At 43.2% G+C, this 22,122-nt stretch overlaps 4 protein-coding genes across 5 annotated transcripts; 1 reads left to right on the top strand and 3 right to left on the bottom strand.

Annotated features, from left to right (window-relative positions):
* Positions 1-3,265: 3,265 nt before the first annotated feature.
* LOC115662964 (cytoplasmic tRNA 2-thiolation protein 1) lies at positions 3,266-7,380 on the bottom strand. Its single transcript, XM_030585046.2, has 10 exons — positions 7,162-7,380; positions 6,523-6,637; positions 6,027-6,169; positions 5,542-5,661; positions 5,205-5,317; positions 5,030-5,122; positions 4,847-4,887; positions 4,256-4,322; positions 4,050-4,161; positions 3,266-3,890 (listed from the first exon to the last, which is right to left on the bottom strand). Exons 1-10 carry the CDS (start codon positions 7,264-7,266, stop codon positions 3,726-3,728), a joined length of 1,074 nt encoding a protein of 357 aa, XP_030440906.1. The 5' UTR covers positions 7,267-7,380; the 3' UTR covers positions 3,266-3,725.
* A 1,368-nt stretch (positions 7,381-8,748) lies between these two features.
* LOC115662946 (lysine-specific histone demethylase 1 homolog 1) lies at positions 8,749-11,277 on the bottom strand. The gene has a single exon (XM_030585038.2). The coding sequence runs from the start codon at positions 11,226-11,228 to the stop codon at positions 9,144-9,146; it is 2,085 nt and encodes a 694-aa protein (XP_030440898.1). The 5' UTR covers positions 11,229-11,277; the 3' UTR covers positions 8,749-9,143.
* A 652-nt stretch (positions 11,278-11,929) lies between these two features.
* On the top strand, positions 11,930-15,052 carry LOC115665284 (uncharacterized). 2 transcript variants are annotated; one of them, XM_056307962.1, is made up of 3 exons: positions 11,930-12,083; positions 12,198-12,371; positions 14,384-15,052. In XM_056307962.1, the coding sequence occupies exons 2-3, from the start codon at positions 12,259-12,261 to the stop codon at positions 14,589-14,591; spliced, it is 321 nt and encodes a 106-aa protein (XP_056163937.1). In that variant the 5' UTR covers positions 11,930-12,083; positions 12,198-12,258; the 3' UTR covers positions 14,592-15,052. The 2 variants fall into 2 exon arrangements, with proteins under 2 accessions (XP_056163937.1, XP_030443017.1); XM_030587157.2 differs by having other exon boundaries at positions 11,951-12,371.
* A 213-nt stretch (positions 15,053-15,265) lies between these two features.
* On the bottom strand, positions 15,266-19,262 carry LOC115665258 (probable CoA ligase CCL5). Its single transcript, XM_030587135.2, has 6 exons — positions 18,423-19,262; positions 17,725-18,260; positions 16,351-16,496; positions 16,123-16,190; positions 15,888-15,990; positions 15,266-15,609 (listed from the first exon to the last, which is right to left on the bottom strand). The coding sequence occupies exons 1-6, from the start codon at positions 19,151-19,153 to the stop codon at positions 15,496-15,498; spliced, it is 1,698 nt and encodes a 565-aa protein (XP_030442995.1). The 5' UTR covers positions 19,154-19,262; the 3' UTR covers positions 15,266-15,495.
* Between the last annotated feature and the right edge of the window lie 2,860 nt (positions 19,263-22,122).

Genomic DNA, 22,122 nt, shown 5'->3' on the forward strand with positions numbered 1-22,122 from the left:
GCATGAGGGTCTTTGCTTATCTCCTGTTTTTTTTTTTAATTTGATTCTCGGTTCTACTTATCGAAACTTTTTTTTCGCCCCACCCTGAAGTTGATCCCGGCGACAAGGGTCATCTCGCGCTTTCGACTCGGGAACCGACATCTGCAGGTTCGAATCTTGCCTCGGGATACTCGGGTTCTTTTGTTTAGTCCCGAAAAACCGCGTGTCGGTCCAATTAGTTGGGAGCACCGAGTATCACGAATTCCACCACGACTTTTTGTGTGTGTGTGTGTTTAGGATCGGATAGAAAGAGAACAACAGAATTATCTATGTTTGAGGGAATGCTAATTCAAAAAATGGAAAGAACATGTGAGTTGATTGGTGACCTGAGAGCACAATCTGATGCCTCGGCTCAAAACATGGTTATCATCTCGCATGCCCGTTGCTTTCTAATGCGGTGAACATTAAAAAGCGATGACTGATGTGACCAAGGGCTCTATTGGTTTCGCGAAACATTAACAACAATTTTAATCATTGCTATCTCTTACAAAAATGGATCAATGAAAAAACGTTTCAACTATTAATAATAATTCATGCCTAAATATTTTTTTTAAAAATGAAAATATTTTCTATCGCCTCTTTCCCCGAGAGATATAAACGATCGAAATTAGGAATTTTTTATTTTAAATTATTAATTTTTCGTGAAATAAACGGAATCTCCAGCATCATTGTATCGGGACAAGATGAGATCAAGCCGAACATGTGAACGGAGGTGATTAAAGGAATTTATGGGAATTGGCTTTGGAGTGTCGGCGGTAGGGGGTGGGGGTCCATGCATTACGTTGGAGCTAAATAGGAATTGGTGCCGTGGGCAGGCGACCGAGAGATCCACATGGGGCTGTCCGTCTTACACGAGGAGCTCGAGTTGTTTGGGGGGGTTCGTGGAGCTTGTGTGGTCGAGTTTTGACGCGACGTAGCACGTGATGGACGATCATTTGCTGACGCCAGGATTTTCGTCTTAACTTGTGAAATTTGGTTGTGTAAGAGTTTCGTTCGTTTACATAATTTGAGTTATGGTTCGCGTTGGTTCCTTTAATAGTTTGCCGCTCTGTCTCCACTTTTGTCTTTTTTTCCGAGTGGTAACTCTGCTTATTTTTTCTTTCTCTTATAACCCCGAGATACGACCGCAAAGGATCGGCTACTTGGAAATTCGGGGAACGTGCATCGAAACCAATTAATCGGTTAAGAACGGGGCCTTTTCAAATGTGCACGTTGCTTGACCCGTGATAATCTGCACATAATTTGTGACATTTGAGTAAATAACCTATAATTCTTCAGTTGGAAATCATTTCACACCATAGCCAATTGTGCTGATTCTGAAGGGGTTAATTTGCTCGTTTTCTTTCATGCCAAATGAAAAGATAATCTGTTGAAATTATAGTGTGTGTATATATATTGTCAATGGCTTATGTCAACGTGCGGAGATTTTTAAAGATTCGAACGATGATCTAGGATCTAGGCATATACACAAATTCAATCCTTCGCACTCACAAGCGCAAGATAATATTACATTTGGGTCTTCCATCCGATTCTGGACTCGCGTCTTACAAATCGGATTTGAATTTTACTTGCCTATAAGTGGGCATTTCACTTGAAAAAAAAAAGAGGGTTAACTTTCACATAGTAAAAGCAAAAATTATTCTCAGGACACACTAAACTTTTTCAGAAGATTATTTTATTACTGTCAAGTTTCAATTTTGCAGAACATATAGGTCCCCCATTATTTGCACGAGAGGAATACAACTTACCCAATTGCAATCTCCTTGTGCTTAATGTCTTCAAAATTTCATTCGAATGTTTTCATATGGCACGCGCTAAGATCCAAAACTTTCGAACTTTTTTCCCACCAATTTCCCCTCATTTTCGAACCTTGATAAACCTGCTGGACTTTTTGTGAAAGTTAATCGTCTTTCATAACATCATTTCCCGGATTAATCTCGCGGCGGGAAGTAAGAACAACAAATCGCCCCCCTGGTCGGTGCGTCGTTGTCGAGTGTCCGTAAAGTTACATCGGTCAACAAATTCCTGGCACCTTCATCTGACAACCCCCATCTCTCCCCCTGCCCCGGCAACAACCTTTTCAATTCTTTTCTCTTTTCTTTTGGTCTTTTTGAGAAGAAAACGTCGTGCTTTTAAACACAGCCCCCGTACAGATAGAAAAATGTCGGCAACAGGTTTTAGGATTGAAATCACAGCTGCAACGCAACGCAGCTTTCTTTTTCTCACCTTTTCTTTTTTGGACATTTTTGGAACGCGTCGCTAGATTTCCCTCGCTTCTGACAAGGTTTCTGCTTTTAACCCTTTTTCGAAAATCACGTGCCCTCATCTCATCAGTCGTTTACTCATCGTAATTAACTGGTGAAGTTAGTGTGAAAGAGAAATCGAATCGCGACAAGCAACATTCTAATCCCAGCATTCGAAAAGCCCATCAGGGCCATCACCATCTTTTCTCTCATGCAAAACTATCGTCTTTGAAAAGAGAAGGATTTGCGGTAGAAATTGACATTTCCTTCAAGTAGACAGACTTTTTCTCGTGGGACAAAGGCGGGGTCAAACACTAGGTTTGTTGGAGAATATGATTATTTGGGGTTCCAATTTTCAAATTCCTTGTGCGATCAACGCATCTCATGGGCCACTAACTTTTCCCTGGCTATTAGCTAAGAGAGCACCAACCAACCGGACAGTCGCCTCACATGCTGCTGTCCCCATCATTGGACTTGACATCACAAGTGTCCTGTTAATGGTCGCGAGGGATCACCATTTTCCCAAAACAAATCATTTCCTTTGTTCTTATCATCTCCGACTTCCCGCGCTTCGGACTTGAGTTTCGCATTGCGAATTTGCAAATTATGATCATACCATATATTTCATAGTGCCAACTAATCACCCACTTTCGTCTTCCAGTTTTCACCAATCCCACTGTAGTTACGCAAAAGGCGTTAACAACTTCTCTTTTAACACAAGAGATATCTCTTAGGACATGGGAGAAGGCAGTGTGATTTCGACAGTTCACTCTATATCAGCCATGTTGTCTGTTCTATTCTGCAAAGAGAAACTGTAAAAAAAAATGGCAAACAACATCTATGCATAGAAGGGAAGGCAAAAGCTACCAAGCTTTCATTCCGAGTATTCCTCCTACCCATTCACAGCCCAGAGCCATTGACCGGCAGGAACTCCTGAACCCAATGAAAACCCATGAGACCAAATATCACAACCAGATGATTGATTAAAATGGGACTCATACAGTCGTGATGGGAATCTCAAAGAAGAATCTGAAACCATCAAATACCCTGAAAGATATATTAACAATGGTTTGGCTGAGAACTTGCGCCGAGAAAAATGGCATCCAAAAGAACTAGGTAAGTAGTCACTAATCATCGGTAGGACGGTACAAAGTGAACTAGCTAGATTTCGACATATGACACAATAGCTCCTGTGCGCAGTATTATCAGGTGCTGCATGGATTGCTGATAATGTTAGCTTCATTCTCTTCCCAGTCCAAGTGCTACTGTAAACTCACCATTGGCAGAAAAATTATTGGGTCAGTAGCAATGAGTGCAGAGATCGGCTCCTCAACCAGTAAAGGGTATTAATAATCTCGCAAATGTTAGGTATCCTTGAGCTGATATGTGCACGTAACGAGACTCGAACACGCCAGCCACAAGCTGCTACTTGGCAGATCTAATTTAAAAATCCAACGACCCACACTGTTTACTTGCTATGCTCTTCGTTCCATTACTCTGCTTGAGATCCTTCTTTTGATCCTTATCCGAGACTCGAGTCCGCCCTATTCCCAGTTTTGGCAACCCCCTGTTCAGTCCTTCCAGCAAAACACAGGCTTTACACCATTTCTGCCAGATAACACACAATAAGTGAATTATGTTCCAACAAGACCAACAAAATATATTAAAGTTCAAATTTTACTCAGCATAGATAGCTGATGAGAGAAGCTGTGTCAATTCCTTTCTTACATTTTAAAGTCAGACCCGAGGAAGAGAAGTCCACTTTACCTGGCTTGAAATGTAACCACAGCGTTCACACGTCCCCTGCTCTGGCATTTTTGTCGAAGTAGATATTCTGAAATTTTCACCTGATTTTATAATGTCGAGTATGGCTCTAGGTCTGCAATCTTATAAATCGAGTAGTAAGCAAAAGAATGCAAAAGAATAATAAATCACATCATACTGCAGCATTGTAAGAAAGAGGTTAACAAGACCTTATTCTTTCCAGGTCCTTAATAAACTCACGAGCAAAACCCCGATATGCATTAGGAGAATAGATGCCTGCCATTTCGGTAAACTAATTCAGCAAAGTCCAAGCAGTGATCATATAATATAATCATGGTGCAATATGAGAATACTTCTACATCTAGCCCAGCGCACACAGAGTATGCTAAAACTCTAGAAGATACAGCCAAACCATTTAGAAGGGAAAAATCTTTGAAACTTTACATCCCCATTAAAGTGCATATCCCAGAATGACACCTCACACGTGAGCACAGAAATATTTATCAAGTGCATCCAGTCTACTGCTGGGAATATATTGATGTGAATCAGCAAACAAAGAGGATCTGTGGAGTGGACGAAATACAGCAACAATATGTTTCATCTAATATGAAACAACATACCCAAGTAAAGCTCTTGAACTTCACGTGACTAGGTTGCAGATTATATAACCATAACACAAACATGATGAACTAACAAGTGAACCCATACAAGACAAATGGAAGGTCGAAATTCCAGATAAGTTCTGCACAAGTGACATCAAGCACAATGTAGGGAAGTGGGAGTTGGCAGAGGACACTTACATTCAGTTGAGAAATAATCCAGCCTCTTGAAATATGCATACGTGTTGAGTAGGTTAAGGGTTGCAATCAATGGCACCAATAAAGAAAGTAACAGTTGTGAATACTCCAGTACACATATCACAATCTCCTTCTCATATATGTTCTTTAAAGGTAAAATGCAGAAGAATTTAACTATTAGGATATATGACGATCTCTTTCTCGTACGTGTACTTAAAAGGTTTACACCTAGGAATTGGTCCGTCTTCACCAGTTGTAATTGCAGTACACCTACTCAATCTACAATATAAATAGAAGGGCAATAAGTCTTGAATGAAAAAAAAAAGAAACCAGAGGTAAGCTCTGATAAATAACTACTTACCGGGCAATGTCACCCCGCAAAATATTTAAAAGAACTGTTTCAGCAATATCATCGGCATTATGTCCAGTAGCAAGCTTGTCTACTTTCAGCAGCGCAGCGCCTCGGTCAAGAGCCTTAAAGGTAAAGCAATTCAGCAGGCATAATTAGATTTGGCCCTGATTAGGTGAAGTAGTCTTTTTAATGTTGGGGGAATGGTAGGAAGTGTGCAATGGCACAGTATCCCATTTAACATGCTGTTGTCAACAGAACTTTTTAGCGATTCATATTCCAAGGGCTGCAAATAAAAGGATGTGCACATCCCCATTCCCCTAGATAGAGTAGAAGATGGCTTCTATACCTGGCGGCGGAAGACCCCACAAAATGTGCAGTTATTCTTCAATCCGATAATCTTTACTATTTCATCCATTGTCCATCCATACAAATCTTTATATGAAACAATTTTCAATGGTAGTCCATACTGCAGATAACAACAATGAGATTTAATCATAATAATAAAAAAAGAGACGACTCTTTTATTAAAAAAAAAAGGAAAAAAACAGATAACAACTTTTCATGACAATCCAGGTTACAGTGAATACCCACCTAAGGAGGAAGCATGAAAAAACCAAATGGAGAAGTCAAATGAAACATGAAAGATGCATATGCAGCAGCTACTTCATATCCATAACTCCAAACTACGCTCTACTGACTACATTCTTTCAAACGAACTTCCAGCAATTTGAATTTCGGGAGAGATTGGAGCAACAAAAAAGAGACTCAACCGAGAGGAAAGAACTTCAGATGAGCTAATGACCGGAGAATAGAATGCAAAAGCAGAGTCACCTGGATTTCATTCCTTTTTACAGTTTCAAGTGAATCGTCCCTATACCCAGTAATTCCTTCGTCGACCGATAAGAGGAACAGGTCCAATCCATAGTTGTGTCTCCGGTTTAACTCTGATAATACACAGGCAAGGACAGTAGAATCTGCATGACACAGGAAAAGCAAGACACTTAACAAATAAGCAGAAAGAACTGATGTAACTTATTAAAAGCAAGACATCCTGGGTAGTGTCACCAATAGAAAATAGCTTCAGATGGTCAATGACAAGTGTAAGCATGACAACCAGCAGGAACTACGGCAGTAACAGAAAGTAGCAGGCTAGCAGCACTAAGGTCTCTTGAGGGTGCACCCTAAGTTGTCCCTGTGTGACAAATATGACTAAAAATTCAACAGGGAACCAATATGGTTGCAACACTACCATCGAAACCGTCCGAGTGAATTAAGAGAAACGGTTTGCGAAATAATAAGGGACCCCAATCCGATTGCGAAAGTTTACCTTTACCGCCAGACGCACCAATTGCAATGCGCTCCCCAGGTTTGAACAACTGGTTTTCCACGATCACTTGGTGGATCTCGTCCTCGAAAACAGCAAAGAAACACTCCCTACATATCTTCACAGCATGTCGGTAACTTAATTCGGTCCCGGAATGAAAAAATTAAAAAAAACCAGACCACATTTCCTTTGTTTCTTCAAAACAATGCATTTGTGGGTGTGCGTGCGTGCGCCAAAGTGTGACACAGGCGGGCTTTGCAATTGCAACCATTCTTTGATTTATCAAACTCAAGAGCAGCATTCTCGTTTACCTCCAGATACGTAAAGATTTAATAGCCAATCAGCGATCATCAACTGAGCTCAGCAGAACGAAGTAACACAATAACACAGTTCATTGAAATGGAAATCGTACACATCCCTTAGAAAATTGCGGCTGCGGCTGCAGTTCGCGATCGAAGCCCAACAAAAGCCCGCGAGAGCGTTCTTCGCGGTCTCAAAACCTTTCCCTACGCGGCAAGAATCACTCGACCCAACTAAAACGACCCACGTCTGATCGTTTGTCAAACAACGACGCCGAACACGTACGCACGAATGGGGAGTTCCGGCGATGGAAATTGGCGGTCGAGAGACGAAGCGAGTTACCTGCTCTAGGGTTTTAGGCCTTTTGAGGGCGGCTCTCCTTTCGTTGCAGACACAGCACAAACGTCCTCCCCCAACTTTTGGGACTTTGGCGTGGCCTTCCGCCATTGTAGCTCTGCAGAGAAACGATAGAGAGGAGAAGGTCACGGTTAACGTCCAGCCAGGGGGAATACGTGCCGTATCTTCAGTTTCTCGCCGCGGTGAAAAGGGGTTCGCGCTTCGAGTGGTCGTAGCAATTTTTTTTAATTTAATTTATTTCGCGAAAAATAAACGATTTGAAAAAATTATTTTCTTAAAAATAAATAATTGTGTCATTTAAAATCATTAATTAAAAAAAAAATTATTATCGATAAAAAATCATATTTGAACATTTTCGTGGATGATAAAAATGCTTTTGTTCATTCATTTTTTAACCGATATAAGCAATCAATTTAGAAAAATATTTTCTAAATTATTTATTTTTCGAAAAATAATTCATTTTTTAACCAATATAAGCAATCAATTTAGAAAAATATTTTCTAAATTATTTATTTTTCGAAAAATAACGAATCTTTAGAGCACGAATGATAACCATTTTGTTCTAAATATAAAATTTCTTTTTCCGAAGCAAAAATTCGTTTGATAATGACACAAAATTTCTTCTATCTCTTTTCCATTCATCAACATCGACAAGCAACGGGCGACTGGAGGCAGTGATCGATGGCCGGCCGACGGGGGTAGCCGCAGGGGTGGCGGGGACTGATGGGCGGCCAATAGAGTGGAGGCGGCTGTGTGTGTGGCAAGGACGAGCAATGAAAAGAATTTTTTTTTTATTTTTATTTTTTTCAAAAATAGAAAAGTAGAAAATTTTCACTTCTCAATTTTGTTACAAATCTATTTCTGAACTAAAAATTTATTTTGAAAATAGAAAAATCAAATTTCGTCATTAAATGGATTTATGTTCCAAACCTATTATAAAAAATAGAAAAATAAAAAAGAGAAATGGAATGGTTCTTCGCTATTCAGCTGGAAAATTTTATAAGCAGGAGAAACTGCACTGTATGTTACCTTCTATCTCCCTACCCAAGCGAAAAAGGAAGAAGATAGGTGTATGACAATATCTTATCCGCACTAACACCACTTATAGCTGACAATCTTGTACACTAGATAAGACAAATCATCTCTCTTTCAGTGCCGCACTGATGACAATGTCTTGAAAACCAGTGCATCGCATAAGAGCCTTGTCTCTCTCAGCTCCGCATTGGTGTATGACAATATCTTATCCTGAACGAGTTTAGGACCAAGGTGGCTCACGAACTGTTAAAAACTGTAGCTGATATGCTCAAGCCTCTTCTTCAAAAACTTGTGACGCCTGATGTTGCCCGGTTAATAATGAAAAACACAAGAAGCAGAAACTTAAAGTGACCAAAACTGAGCAACTGGGACAAAAACCCAGGTCTACAACATTGCGCTATCTTGGAGTAGACAAAAGAACTGAAGCACATTTGGATCAATCACGTTTCATCATGATTTGATTCAATCATCCCCTGAAAATATGGGTGGTTACTGTAAATCACAATTGCCTGATAATGAAACTCTTGCACACGTATCTTCAGGAAAGTGAGATATGTTTGAAACTTAACAGAGGTCCATAATAATGACGAAAATCCACATATACACAAAATGGAAAGATGAAAAAATTTACCTTGTCCACTAAACTAAAAAGGATTTCATGCACCTAAGTCATGTCTCATCTAACTAACAGAAAGCCGCAAGTGATTGGCATAGCTACGTATAAAACCTCCCTCAGCATCAAACTTGCTCGAAATGGGTCAGTTTTATTCCTTGCTAAGCTCAGCTACCATCTCTGCAAAATCAAGCCATATACAAGAAGACAACCAGAAATCCAATATTTGCTCTACATACTAGGTGACTGAAAAGAAAATAGAGAATCGACTGCTTGACTGCATTTAGCGAGACTTGTACGCTCCGAGTGCATTGCTGCATCACTGTGAACCGATGCCCTTTCTTTTAGCCACGCGAAGCATATTAGCGGCCTCTCTCATCCCACTAAGAAGAGCACCATGCATTGTGGCTGGATATTGTTTATTAGTTGCCTCTCCTGCAAAGAAAACTCTTCCATCTCCAACACTTTCAGAAAGAATATCGTAATCGTCACCAGAAGATCCAATTGCTACATAAGAATAAGAACCATACGCAAAGTGGTCCTTCCCCCATCTAGTGCAAACTGCCTGAACTGGATCAGGAACAACAATCCCTTTTGGGGTGAATATGCCTCTCAATATGTCTAAGACTTTATTCACAGATTCCACCGGAGACATCATCTCAAACTTGATTGCCGCTTCCCCTGCAACAAGAGCTATGAGAAGCGGGCCTCCCGAAACTGAGTGGTAACTATAGAATAGAAAGAACTCCCCTCTCATGCTCTGGTCTTCAGCCAAGTGCCCAAACGTATCGATGTCTGCTCCCCAAAAATTATAAGTGAACAGCATTGCAACTTTGTTCAACAATCCAAACCCTAATCTACTTATGGCATCTAATTTTCTTTGAGGAAGTTCGGGAACAAACTCGATAGTCCCTTTCTTTAGCACACCCAAAGGCACAGTACAAAGAACCATATCTCCACGAAACTCCTGCCCACCCGCATAAACCAAAGCCCCGTCAAGCCCATACCTAATACTCTCCACCGTCCTTCCGTAGAAAATTGGCAAGTCCTTAGCAAACTCTCTAACAAACCTCTCATTGCCACCGGGGATGAAACAATGATCACCCCCCATCTCATATGGATCATCCTGATCCCAGTACGCCATCGACAAATTAGACATTAGAGAAGCGTTTGCATATTCCAAATTCGCGAGGTGCCAATCCAATAGCATTCGCTCTTGTGGATTTTCTGCCACATTATACACGTTCCTAAATGCTTCGAGTGCAGTTCCTAACGGAACATCGATCGATTTCACTTCCTCGATCATAGCTTGCCTAAGATTACAAACTCTATCCAACAATTTATTAAACGAAACCTCTACTTTAGAATCGATGTCCTTATTCACAGCTTTCCCATTAGGCAGATACAAAGGGCATACATCTCTCACCTTATGAAGGGGTAACCCCATCTGCCTCGCCAACACCCCGAGCGGGTTCCCGTTTATTCCAGTGAGCACACTCCCACCAAGATCGGCCGCGGCCTCCACTCCATCTCCGCTCATTTTCTTAGTCCTAACGCGCCCGCCAGGCCGAGCCCTACCTTCCAATACCACAACCTTAAACCCTAGAAACACCAATTGCCTCGCAGCCACCAAGCCCGCCATTCCAGCTCCAACAATCACCACATTTGCTCTCTCGACACCATCAACCGACCTCAGCTTCACTTCCGTAATAGCAGGCGCGAGGCCAAAGTTGATGTATCCGTGTTCGAGGAGAAAATAGTACGCAGAGTGTACAAGGGTTCTGTGCTCCGTCCGAATCGCCTCAAGCGCTTGCTCAAACGTCAGCCACATCGACACATTCGATCTCCACCTCGCTAGAATGTGGTTCCGAATGATTATATAGTTCGCTTGCTCTGAACCACCGATTACCGACACCACGTTGGCCTCAATCTCTTCCTCCGTGAGCGAGTCCACCGGGAAACCAACGGAGATCGCGATCAGCGCCTCCATGTCGATCTCCTTCGCCGGATCGGCCAATCTGTACCTCCGGTTCCGGGACAACGACGGCCCGCCGTTGATCTCGGTGAAGAACTTCTTCCTACGGCGCCGCTTCCTCGTTGGCGCGATGGAGATGGCCTGCCCGGGCTCGGTCGCCGCTCCGCCCCGTTCCCCGGCGGCCGGCTCGGAGAAGTCGTCCCGGATTTGAGCGTCCGGGAGAGGGTCGGAGGAGTCGTCCTGAGTGTCCGAAGCGGGAGGCTCGAGCTCGGTCTCGGTGCGGTCGGACTGGTCGGACGGCGAGATCGGGGCCGGGTCCAGCGGCGTCTGGGATTGCGAGACGAGGTTGTCGGGCGTGGAGACGTCGGAGCCGGCGCTGTCGGGGTTGGCGGAGACCGCCGGCTCTGGTGGCGCTTCGGACGATGCCATTGTTCGAGTTCGAGCTCTTCGCCGCTGCTCGCTCCCTCGCGACTCTCGAGTCACAAATAGTCCCTCCTCCCATGGAGAAGGTTGTTATAGTTTTTGTGGGCCCATGAAGTTTGAGGCCCAATACAATTTCGAGGCCCTAATTGGGCCCAATCGAGGCCCAACGATCTCGCCGGTCGGGCCAACCTCTCTCCGCGAATTTAAATTTAAATTTAGGATTATCATTAGATTGATTGCAAGTGTAAAAAGGAAGCAAAAATGACACAAATAGTCTCTAAATTTTAGCTTATTGTGCAGTTTGGTTCCTAAAATTTAGCCTAACATGCAATGTGGTCCTTAAAATTTCAATACATGTTCAAATTAGTCATTAACCTATATATATATTTTTTGGTTTTGACCTATACGAAGGTATTTAATATTGTCTCTAATCTTGAATTAATAGAACGATTACATTGAATATTTTCGTGTAATTCAAAGACTACATCAAAATTTCAGGGACTGCAATATTAGGCTAAAGTTCATGGATTACATTAAATCATATTACACAATAAGTCAAAGTTTATAGATCACCTGTGCCATTATTCCTAAAAATACACTCGGGAGTTCACTTTTTAATCAATTTTTTTTTTTACATATCGTTATCGACGATGATGAAGATGAGCGTGTAAATTATTTCCTCACTCCGACCAATAAAAAATATACTTCTTCACATCAGCAGCGAGTCTCACAGAAAGGAGGAGGCAGAAACGGGGAGGAAAAGTCAAGCTACGGGAAGGTCCACGGAACAAACCCAGGTCCAAATCGAATCGGACACTGATCGCTCCTCTTCGATCTCGCGTTCCTCGTCCTTCTTTCTTGGTTCGATTCCGTTCTTCCAGCTCTCGAAGCTGCAAAATTCAATTTTTTTTCGTCGCTGCAGTTCGATTCTGGGGCTGGGTTCTTTCCCTTTTCTCCTTCTTCCCCCACCCCCAGTTCTCTTGAGCTCCGCCCGATCGGAACGAAGGGAAGAGGGGTCGTTCTCGACGGAGCAGGCATGATAACGAGATCGAATTTGGCGGAGCAATTGAGGGAGTATCAGCTTCGATCCAAGAATGATTGGGCCTCTGTCTCTCTTTTCTCCTCCACTTCTAGTTTCGGCTCTTCAAGGTAACTTCCGTGGCTTGCTTTGCCTGAATTCAGCTTCTTCTTCTTCTTTTCTTTGTTTGTGGGGTGGCGAGATAGTTTGTCCCGTAATTCGTTCTTGTCTTTTCTGTCTTCCAAGATTGTTTTTAGTTTGTTTTGGTGTGTGATATAGAGAGTGTGAGGATCATGGGAAATCCTGGCATATGGGATTGTGAGATCAAGCATCAAGGGTTATGAGATGTAGACAAAATTATGATTTTGGAACTTTAGGTAGTTGGGTCGGTTGAGTGCTTCTTTATCTTGAAGCTTAAGCAATTTTGAAGGAAGTGATTCTGGGAGGTGTTTTTATTTGGTTCATTGTGTAGACCAAAAGCTTGGCAGTCGTAGGAAGAAAAAAGGAAGGTTTTGATGTTTTCCATGTTAAATTTTAACTGTATATGCATCATGAAAGGCTTGATGCATACTGGGTTTGAAGGCATAAGCTATCTGCTTGCGGGTGCGGGTGGCAGGCGCGCGTTCATTTTCTTCTATAGTTACTCACTTCGGAATCTGACTACTATCAATTTCATTAAGAGGTAACTTAATGTAAGGAGGGTGTCTTCTCAATCACACGATCTTTGGTAGAAGGTCTTAAACTTTGTTGTCAAGGGAAAAAAGCAAAATATGACCCATCAACTCAAACAAGATTTGGTCCTGTTAACTTAAAGCAGAGCAAATTTCTACTCTTTCACTTGGTGCATTAAGGTTTTAGAGTACTGTATAGTTACGCAGTTCGTCTATGATATCCTGATTGAAACTGAACTTCTCTGTTTGTCTATGGGATTTCTGGAGGATACTTAGTTAAAGCTGCTCTATGATATTTTCTGAAGTAGCTGTCCAGAACTCTTGTCGTAATGTATGAAGCGTGGTTGATGTCGCACATACTGCTTGTGGATTTTGAAGGCCTTCACTAGACTAGATCTCGTTGTTAAATAAAAATTGGATGCCATCACCTTTGAACGTTCCCCTTATTCATTGTTCCACTTAGTCCAGTAATGTGGCCCTCGGAGATGCAATTTTCCACAAGTATCCTTTCCATGATTACTCTCAGAGCTTTTGTATGCTCTTTCCATAATCAAAGTCATTTTCTATTCTCTGACTATCCTTGCACATGCAACTGACCTATTTAGCTCTAAATTCTAAATGGTGAATGGTTGCTGCATGTATCTAAAGCTTGTGCTTCACCAATTTTTGGTTCTGCTTTTTTCGAGGAGATATAGCGTAAATAGGCTGGTGGTGCACATTTCACTAGACTATATCTCATTGTTGAACAAAAAATGTATGTTGTCACCTTTGAACATTCTCCTTATTCATTGTTCCACTTAGTCCAGTTATGTGGCCCTCGGAGATGCAATTTCCCCCCATAATCCTTTCCCTGATTACTCCCAGAGCTGTTGTATTCTCTTTCTATAATCAAAGTCATTTACTATTTCTCTTACCATAGAATTTTCTATTTTGGATACATTAAGGGCTGAAAAATGAAATATAGTATGCCCCATGGACATGCCGCTGACCTATTTAGCTCTAAATTCTAAATGTTGAATGGTTGCTGCATGTATCTTAAGCTTACACTTCACCAATTTTTGGTTCTGCTTTTTCAAGGAGATATAGTGTAAATAAGCTGGTGGTGCACATTGGAAAGTGCCACTATAAAATTTCGTTGCTGTTGAGTATATAATGTGGTTTCTCATGCATAAATACGCTTTTAGCCTTTTGTCTTAGTGAATTTTTTATCACTTACAAGATCGAATATTAGCTGGATGTGTTTTCAGCTTTCTGGGAGTAAGTGCTAAAGCAAAGAAAAGGTGCTTGTGACATATTTGTTAGTTTAAGTTTACCTTGATTAAACTGGAAAACTTGATTGATCACACTTACAGATGAATGGCTATGACTGCAATATAACTTCTGATTTCTCACTACATCTTAAATATGCTTCCTTTCTGGGGATTGCATTTAGCTATGCAGACTATAATAGTCTATGTTTTATTTGGATGCAGGGTGGATGTTGCGGTCTTTGTGATATGGGAGCTTGTAATTCTAGCTTTCTTGGTCTTCTCAGCAGTGTCTTTGTACTTCCGGCATATGCAGCTGGCCTTAATCTTAATCTGCATCACCATGCTGTTGCTTCTATGCATGAAAATTACAAAGCAAATAAGATTGGCCAGGAAAAAGAAGCGAAGGATGCTTCTTCCATTGTCTATGTAGAGTCAGAGTTTGGTCGCAGATTTTTCTTGCTTTCTCATCCTGTCATGTAGCTTGGGGGAAACACTCGTTCATTGAATTGGTCCATTGCTAATTGTTTAATCGAGTACATTCATCAAGCTCGGGTTGGGTATAAGTTGACATGACAAATTGGAAGCGCTCATCATTCTCGCATGATACGAGAGATTCGGATTGATGATTACGCAAGCAGCAAGGTGGATATTGGGGGCTCCGCCTCTCTCTGCAGCTTTTCAGTGTGTCTGCACAAGCAGTAACAGAGCGATCTGTGGAAGATATTGGAATGTAGGTAGATGTATTAGAATGAGCATACGTTTTGACAATGTAATGTATGGCTTTATGAGGATATCCATTTACATTTCTCAGGATGAGAACATAAACTTGATAAACCATAACTTCTCAAGATACAGTTGCTTTCAGCTTACATATCAAGTTATTATTGTCAATCTGTCATCTCATCTCCTTTTTCACTCTCTTCATGACTCGGACCATGACCTCTCTTTACGTTCGTGCAAATTGGATTGAAAGTGGAGCGCGTGAAAAGCGAGACAGGAAGAGAAAGGAGAGTATTCAAGTGCGAAGTCGGGTTACATTCAAACCGGCGTCGGTTCGCAGCCAACCTTAAATTATTCTCGTTGCATTCAGCAGGAAAGGAAATCTACAGAAAATTGAGGTTCTGGCATTTGCAAAAAAGACAACGATACAGAAGCTAACTAGCACTCTTTAGCTGGATACAAGATGACCATGGGGCTGACGAATTAGTTCTCAGGAATCTCAAGGTGGAAAATACTTTCTAGGAATTAATATCTCGCAAACGACTAGCTAGGGGAACTGCATATCAACTGAGAAAGACGATTGCACGTTGCTGCAGCAATAAGCTCCTGATGCCTCACAGTTTGGACGTTGCAAGCTTGATGAGATCCTTCCTAAGGATCTTGCCAGAAGGATTCTTCGGTATGGAAGCAATGAATGCCACTCTCCGGATTTTCTTATATGGGGCCACCTGTAAAAATGCAGAAAAGTTTCAAGAGATTGGCAAGGTCAATTAGCTTTGGTCTTTGCATTTCATGCTTAGCTCTTTCGCGCTTGACTTTGATCGGTGATTATAATGTCTTCTTTTGGTCAAACAGATCCTGAGCAACACTTAAAGATAGCTTAAAAAGAGATAAATTGTTGTATGGTCGACAGAGCATGTAGCTCGTCTCGCATGATCGATGGATCATGCATCATGCAATAGCTTTCAAGCTTAAAAGGGTGATGCTATTCATATTACGGACGCACCTGTCTGGCTACGAAGTCCATGACCGCTGTCTCTGATATCTCCCTTCCTGCTTGTCTTACCACGTATGCCATGGGGAATTGGCCGACCTCCTTATCAGGAAACCTGCCACGGCCACACATCATGCACAGCTTAAGGCAAATGAAACGGTGTGATTATATAATGATCTTTTGTCAATTTTTATGAATTTCGTGTAATCGCATTTCGAAGTTGTTCGGTGAAGTGGGTGATGATTACGGTATAACGGCAGCATCGGCGATATCCGGATGCATGAGCAACAATGCCTCTAATTCCGCCGGAGGAACCTGCAGAATGTAGAAATAGGAACAAGCTGAGCTCTTCAGTCTAAGTGCGAAAAAAAAATTGCGACAACCATTTGTTCTGGTCATGCCGGAGTCTATTTCAAGTCTGATCAAGTACTTATCGCAAGTTGCCATGGGATTGAGTGGTGTTCTGGAAAATCACCTGATACCCTTTATATTTGATGAGTTCCTTCAGCCGGTCGACCACGAAAATGAACCCGTCCTCATCGAAGTAGCACACATCGCCGGTTCTCAGCCATCCCTCCGAATCCAAAGTCGAGGCGGTTGCTTCGGCATTACTGAAATAACCTGCACGACTCCGTTTCCGAAAACCCAACAGAAATGGAGTTCAGAAAATGGCAAAGAAAGACCTCCAATGAATAATGCTTAGAAAAGTCTATTTGGAGTCTCAACAGATGAAGAAACATATCATCAGTTATCCACTCTATAGCTACTGATTTCACAATTGCAGCTGCTAAACATATCGTCTCGCCCGCTCCCGCCTCTGCTACCCTACCTGACAAGCCGTGCCCGCTCTTCCCCTCCTCCTCTGCCCTCCCTACGCCTTCTACTCCTCCCCAGCCGGTTTTATCGACCCACCCGAGAACTGGGCGAAATCAATGGGCGATTCTCGATTCTCATTTTGCTCGGCCGTTGGTGAGCGGTTCCGATATCACCCCCACCAGTTCAGCTTTAGCGCACGAGGCGAAAAAGCATGACTAGTACCAAACAAGGATAAGTATTGGACACAGAGACTGTGTAGTACAGGACCATAAAGGCCTATGGCGGCTTCTTGATTTGACCAAACGGAGTCCCGAATCACGATTATATATGACTTGACATTTAGTCCACATCCACCAATCCACCACTTGAATCCCTCGATTTTTTTAAGGATGAGAGATTATTGTTGAATAGAAGACGTGCACATGGAAATCATTTGCTCTCTTGAAAAAGAGTCGTCCTCCCCATAACGAGTGGGATACTCCACTATGATCATGGATATAGCTCACCATTACAGCGTACCAAATGTTTGTCCTAAACTCAATTATTCGATCGTCAGGAGTTTTAGACAAGACTTTCCCGCAATTGCTGAATTAAGATTTTAGGAATTATTAGTAAGACATTAAATGAATATCGAGAAATAGATAAATGGAGAAATGACACAAAGAGTCTCTAAATATTGGCCCAATGTGCAATATGATCTATGAAATTTTAATTTGTTCAATGTCATTTTTTAACTTTTGGTACATATTCAATTTAGTCCATGAAAGTGAACTATATAAAAATGTTCAAAATATGTACAAAAAATTCAGGAACCACATTGAATATTAATCTAAAGTTCGAGGACTATTAAATAAATTAAAATTTCAGAGACGATACTGTAAATTGAATCAAAATTAAGAGACTATTTATTTCATTATCGCTAAATAGATATATAGATAGGTAAATCGAGATGCCGAATCTAAAAAGCATGTGCATCACGACACACATGCTTTTATTTATCCAAAAAAAAAAAATCTCCATGCACTTACTATACCTTTCATAATGGTGGGCCCCCGCAGCCAAAGCTCACCCGTTCGATTCACTCCCCCCGCCTCCCCGCTCTCCGGATCGACGATCCTCGCCTCCATGCTCGGCGACAGCAGCCCCGCCGTGCCGTACCGCCGGCTCTCCTCCAGCGAGTCCGTCGACGCCCCGACCCCCGCCGACTCCGTCAGCCCGTACCCCTGCAGGATCCTCACCGCCGGGTACCGCTCGGCGAACCCTTCGATCACCTCCCGGCTCAGCGGGGCACCGCCGGAGAGCACCGAGTGGAGCGAGCTCAGGTCGTGCCTCGCCCTTATCTGGTCCGCGTTGTTCACCATCGCGACCAGGATCGGCGGCACGAGCGGCAGGTAGGTGGCCCTGTACTTGGCGATCGACGCGAGCATCTCGTGCATGTCGAACTTGGAGAGGACGACGATGGTCGACCCCGACGCGAGCAGGCCCGTCGCGAAAGCCGCCAGGCCGTAGATGTGGAACATCGGCACCGTGCACAAGAATCGATGCTCCCCTTCCTCGTCCAAATTGAACCTGGAGTTTGCATTGAAGTTGAGCGTGTGATGTTTTTCTAACAACTTTGGACAGATCAATGGATCAAATCGAATTGCAGAATGAACAGATCAGTCCTCGTGCGGTGTTGATCGACTGATGAAATGTCCGAGTTAAAACTAAAACAGGTAGAAGAAATCGGACCTGTTGAGGATTGTCTGGACCATCGCGATGAGGTTCCGGTGAGAGGAGACGACGCCCTTGCTCGCGCCGGTGGTGCCGGACGAGTAGAGCAGAGTCGCTGTGTCGTTCTGGTCGACTCGCTCCCTGACTCGCCGCCCGCCCGCCTCTGCGCCGCTCGCGATCATCTCGCGCAGGGTCGTGATTATCTTTGCTCTCGGAGCGGATCGATTGTCACCGCCCATCGGTCGAGACGACGGTGATGCGGCGTCCTCGATGAGGACGAGAGAGAGGCTGGAGGAGGCGGCGGCGGCGAGCTTGGGGGCGAGGTCAGGGGTGGTGAAGGCGAGGACGGGCTTGGAGTCGGCGATCTGCTTGGCGATCTCGGAGGCGGTGTTGAGGGGGTTGGTGGTGGTGATGACGGCGCCGAGGGACATGACGGCGAGGCAGACGACGGGGAAGGAGATGGAGTTGGGGGAGAGGAGGAGAACGACGTCGCCCTTCCGGATGCCCACGGCGGAGAGGCGGGAGGCGAGGGAGTCGACGGAGCGCCAGAGCACGGGGAAGGAGACATGGAGGCCGGAGGAGGCGTCGATGAAGGCGGTGGAGCCGCGGTGGGAACGGGAGGAGATGAAGGTGGTGACGTCGACGGAGGGGTTGGGGGGGAGGGGGACGGGCTTGCGCTTGCTGTAGAAGGTGGAGTTGGAGCTGCAGAAACCGCTTCTGCGGTCGATTTGGAAGGAGTCGGTCGCCATTGGAGCTCGAGAGCTTGAGCTTCAAAGCAAGCACTCTTTCGAAGAAGGAGGAGGAGAAGAAAGAAGTGGAAGTGCTCCCCGCCCCCGGTTATGTTTGTCCGTGGACGACGAGCGACATCCGCATTCGACCGATTGACCTCTGAACAGCGTTTCTTGGCTTCCTTCTTTTCTTTCTTCTTTTTTTCTTTTTTTTTTTCTGTTGACGTGCAGGTGCAGAAATTGCGATTGCAGCCGTTTGATTGGACGGTTACGATTAGGGGGTGTCAGAACCGAATCGAAAAATCGAACCGAGATACGAATCGAACCGAACCGAAAATTTCGTGCATTTCGGTTCGGTTTCGATTTCGGTTCAGATCATCAAAATTAACCAATTTTTTTTTTTAGTTCGGTTTATTTAAGTTCAGTTCGGATCAGTTCGGCTGAAATAAACACTCTTCCTCTCGTCAAGACCATCCTCACGGCCCTCCACACTATTCCTCTCGCCGCCGTCCCTGCTCTTCTTCTTCTTCCTCCCCATCGACTGGCTCGAGTCCCAAGCCTCGACCTTGCCATTGCCGCCCCTGCCGTCGCCCCCGCCGCCGCTGTTGCCGGTGACGACGCTCATCTCTCTCGAACCCTAAACGCGGAAAACCCCCCAAATCATCAAACCCCATGAATCAGCATCCATGGCTCTCCAAGAAACTCCCCGAAAAAAATCTCCCAAAAAAAATGATAAATTACGCCGGAAAAAAAAGGCTCGAAATGGATGACGCGGCGGCAGCGGCGATCGCTCCGGCGGGGAGGGTTTCCGAATCGATCGGCGGTGGACGGCGGCTCAATCTGCGGATGCGGCGGTCGAAGAAGCCGAGAGCGCGTCGGCAAGAAGAAGAAGAAGAAGATCGAGAGAGAGAGAGAGAGGATTTGGGGGTCGAGTTTGGCCTTTCGGAGAGAAGAAGAGAGAGAAAGAGAGGGGTGTGTGTGTGTCTGTGTGCGTCGTGTTCTTTCTCTAATTTTTTTTTTCTATTTTTTTTATCTCTTTTTGTGAATTTTCTACGGGTGGAATTCACCGAGAATGAAAAAATGTCATTTTGTGGTGCGGTTGCATTTTTTTATATTATTCGATTATTACTGTTATTATTATTGTTATTATTTTTTAATCTGTTTAATTCCTGAAATTTTCTTTTTTTTTTGGGTTAAGCCTTTTTTATCCGGAAATCTTAACAATGTTTCTTTTTTTTTTTGCCGACGTAGGGATTTTAAAAAAATTATCATAAAAAAATTATCATGAAATTTTTTTCATAAAAACAGAAAACCGAGCCATGATTAAAAAAGCAAAAAAAAAAACAAAAAAGAAGAAGAAACCGAAAACCGAACCGAACCAAATCGGCTTATCGGTTCGGTTCCTATTTGGTTCGGTTCAAGGAGGCACCCTTAACAGTTCGGTTCGGTTCGGTTTTTCAAGAAAACCGAACCGTTTACAGCCCTAGTTACGACCACTTAGGCATGGGAATTAATGAATCGATGTGTCGGTCCGAAAGGGAGTTAAAAAGAAAGTGAATCGATTAATTGGAAGCCTTGCCAAACTTGAAAAAGAAAACAATTAATTGGATGCGTTTGGTTTTGCACAAGGCTTTTCGGAAAAATGTAAATTGCATTACGTACAAAATCCTTTATAAAGTAACTTTGGGTTTAGTAGTATTTGGTAAAAAAAAATTTGCAAAGGGCTTTGGCTGCAATTTTTCTTTTTCTTTTTTCATTAAAAAGAAATCAAACCCTTTGTCGGCTCCAACGAAGGGCTCAGGCCGCCGGCGAGTTAGATCTAGCGCCGTCGGCCGAGGTCGCATGACCTTGGTGAGGGCCACTTGGGGTTGTGCAATCCCCGACAAGGGTCACGCGACATCAGGCGACAATTGCATGGGTCGCGCAACCTATTTGGTCTCGCAGGCCACCCTAGCACAAAGAAGATGAATAGTAGCAAAGAGAGGCAAAATCGAAAAACTGAAGAATTGATGAGGGTAGTTTTGGAAGAAAAAAATCATTTAACCTTTATTTCAGCACTTTGAAATGCTGAAAGCTCATGGCACCTTGAGCTTTTAGCTTTCCCAATGCTTGTATTTGGTTTAAAGTCCATTAAAAATGGTTGTCAAATATCCCAAATTTTCCTCCATGGGTTTTCAAAATATTGAACCAAACGCATAGCCCCATTAAAAAATTGTTAAAGAATTAATATACAGAATTTTGAAATAATGATTTCACGACTTAATATGTTGACCAACAATATTGTGAATTATGTAAAAATTGACTCGTGTTTGAAAACACGGCAATTTCAATTTTTCTTCTTCCCAATTTTGTATTGTTTCATTCCTTTTAATAAGATTTATATTCGATAACAATCACACCCGGACGTGAGGCCCTAATGAAAAGGACCCCTTCTATCTCATGTGATCAACATCCGGCCGCCCTCACCTGCCACTCGCATGACTCCACAATCTCCGACCTCGCCATATCGCTACCTCACCATGCCGCCATCAACACCGACGGTCTCTCTACGTCGTCGTTGCCGATCTTCTCATGTCAATCCATGCTCTCTCTCGTGCGGTGCGTGTCTCTGTGTGTGAACACAAGGCCTCATACTGCGTTGAACCAAAGGTTGCCCAATGTCTGCGACCTCATGTCCAAATTGATTTGTGATTGTGGCGGCAAGCCACAGTCGAATGGCGATGGACATCGGGAGGCATTGCGCGCCAACAATGGTGGTGCGTGACGATAGAGAAAACACCACATTTATCAGTATTTTAGTAGAACGAGTGGAGATAGAAAGAAGAGAGAGGCAATGAAACCGCTCCCTTATTGTTGATTTTTCTTTTCACTTTTTTAAACGTTTTTTATTTTTATTTTAAATTGCGGATGTATTACATTTAAATAGTTAATCCGCCGGTAAAAAATTGGCAGGAGAGTGTTTACTCCAATCGACAACGCGTAAAACAACT

The sequence above is a fragment of the Syzygium oleosum genome, unplaced genomic scaffold, assembly GCF_021117445.2.
Source record: "Syzygium oleosum isolate NSW1041296 unplaced genomic scaffold, Sole_v2.1 Sole_v2.64, whole genome shotgun sequence".
NCBI classification, from domain to species: Eukaryota; Viridiplantae; Streptophyta; class Magnoliopsida; order Myrtales; family Myrtaceae; genus Syzygium; species Syzygium oleosum.

Bases quoted from the DNA above. Each gene is read 5' to 3' on its own strand.
- LOC115662946 (XM_030585038.2), bottom strand. From the start codon at position 11,228: ATGGCATCGTCCGAAGCGCCACCAGAGCCGGCGGTCTCCGCCAACCCC.
- LOC115665284 (XM_056307962.1), top strand. From the start codon at position 12,259: ATGATAACGAGATCGAATTTGGCGGAGCAATTGAGGGAGTATCAGCTT. The intron at 12,372-14,383 runs GTAACTTCCGTG...ATTTGGATGCAG, and splicing joins TCTAGTTTCGGCTCTTCAAG to GGTGGATGTTGCGGTCTTTG.
- LOC115665258 (XM_030587135.2), bottom strand. From the start codon at position 19,153: ATGGCGACCGACTCCTTCCAAATCGACCGCAGAAGCGGTTTCTGCAGC. The intron at 15,991-16,122 runs GTAATCATCACC...TGGCCGTGGCAG, and splicing joins GCCGATGCTGCCGTTATACC to GTTTCCTGATAAGGAGGTCG. The intron at 15,610-15,887 runs GTGCGTCCGTAA...GCATTTTTACAG, and splicing joins TGGACTTCGTAGCCAGACAG to GTGGCCCCATATAAGAAAAT.
- LOC115662964 (XM_030585046.2), bottom strand. From the start codon at position 7,266: ATGGCGGAAGGCCACGCCAAAGTCCCAAAAGTTGGGGGAGGACGTTTG. The intron at 6,170-6,522 runs GTAAACTTTCGC...TGTGTCATGCAG, and splicing joins TGGTGCGTCTGGCGGTAAAG to ATTCTACTGTCCTTGCCTGT. The intron at 4,162-4,255 runs GTCTTGTTAACC...ATAAGATTGCAG, and splicing joins AAGGACCTGGAAAGAATAAG to ACCTAGAGCCATACTCGACA.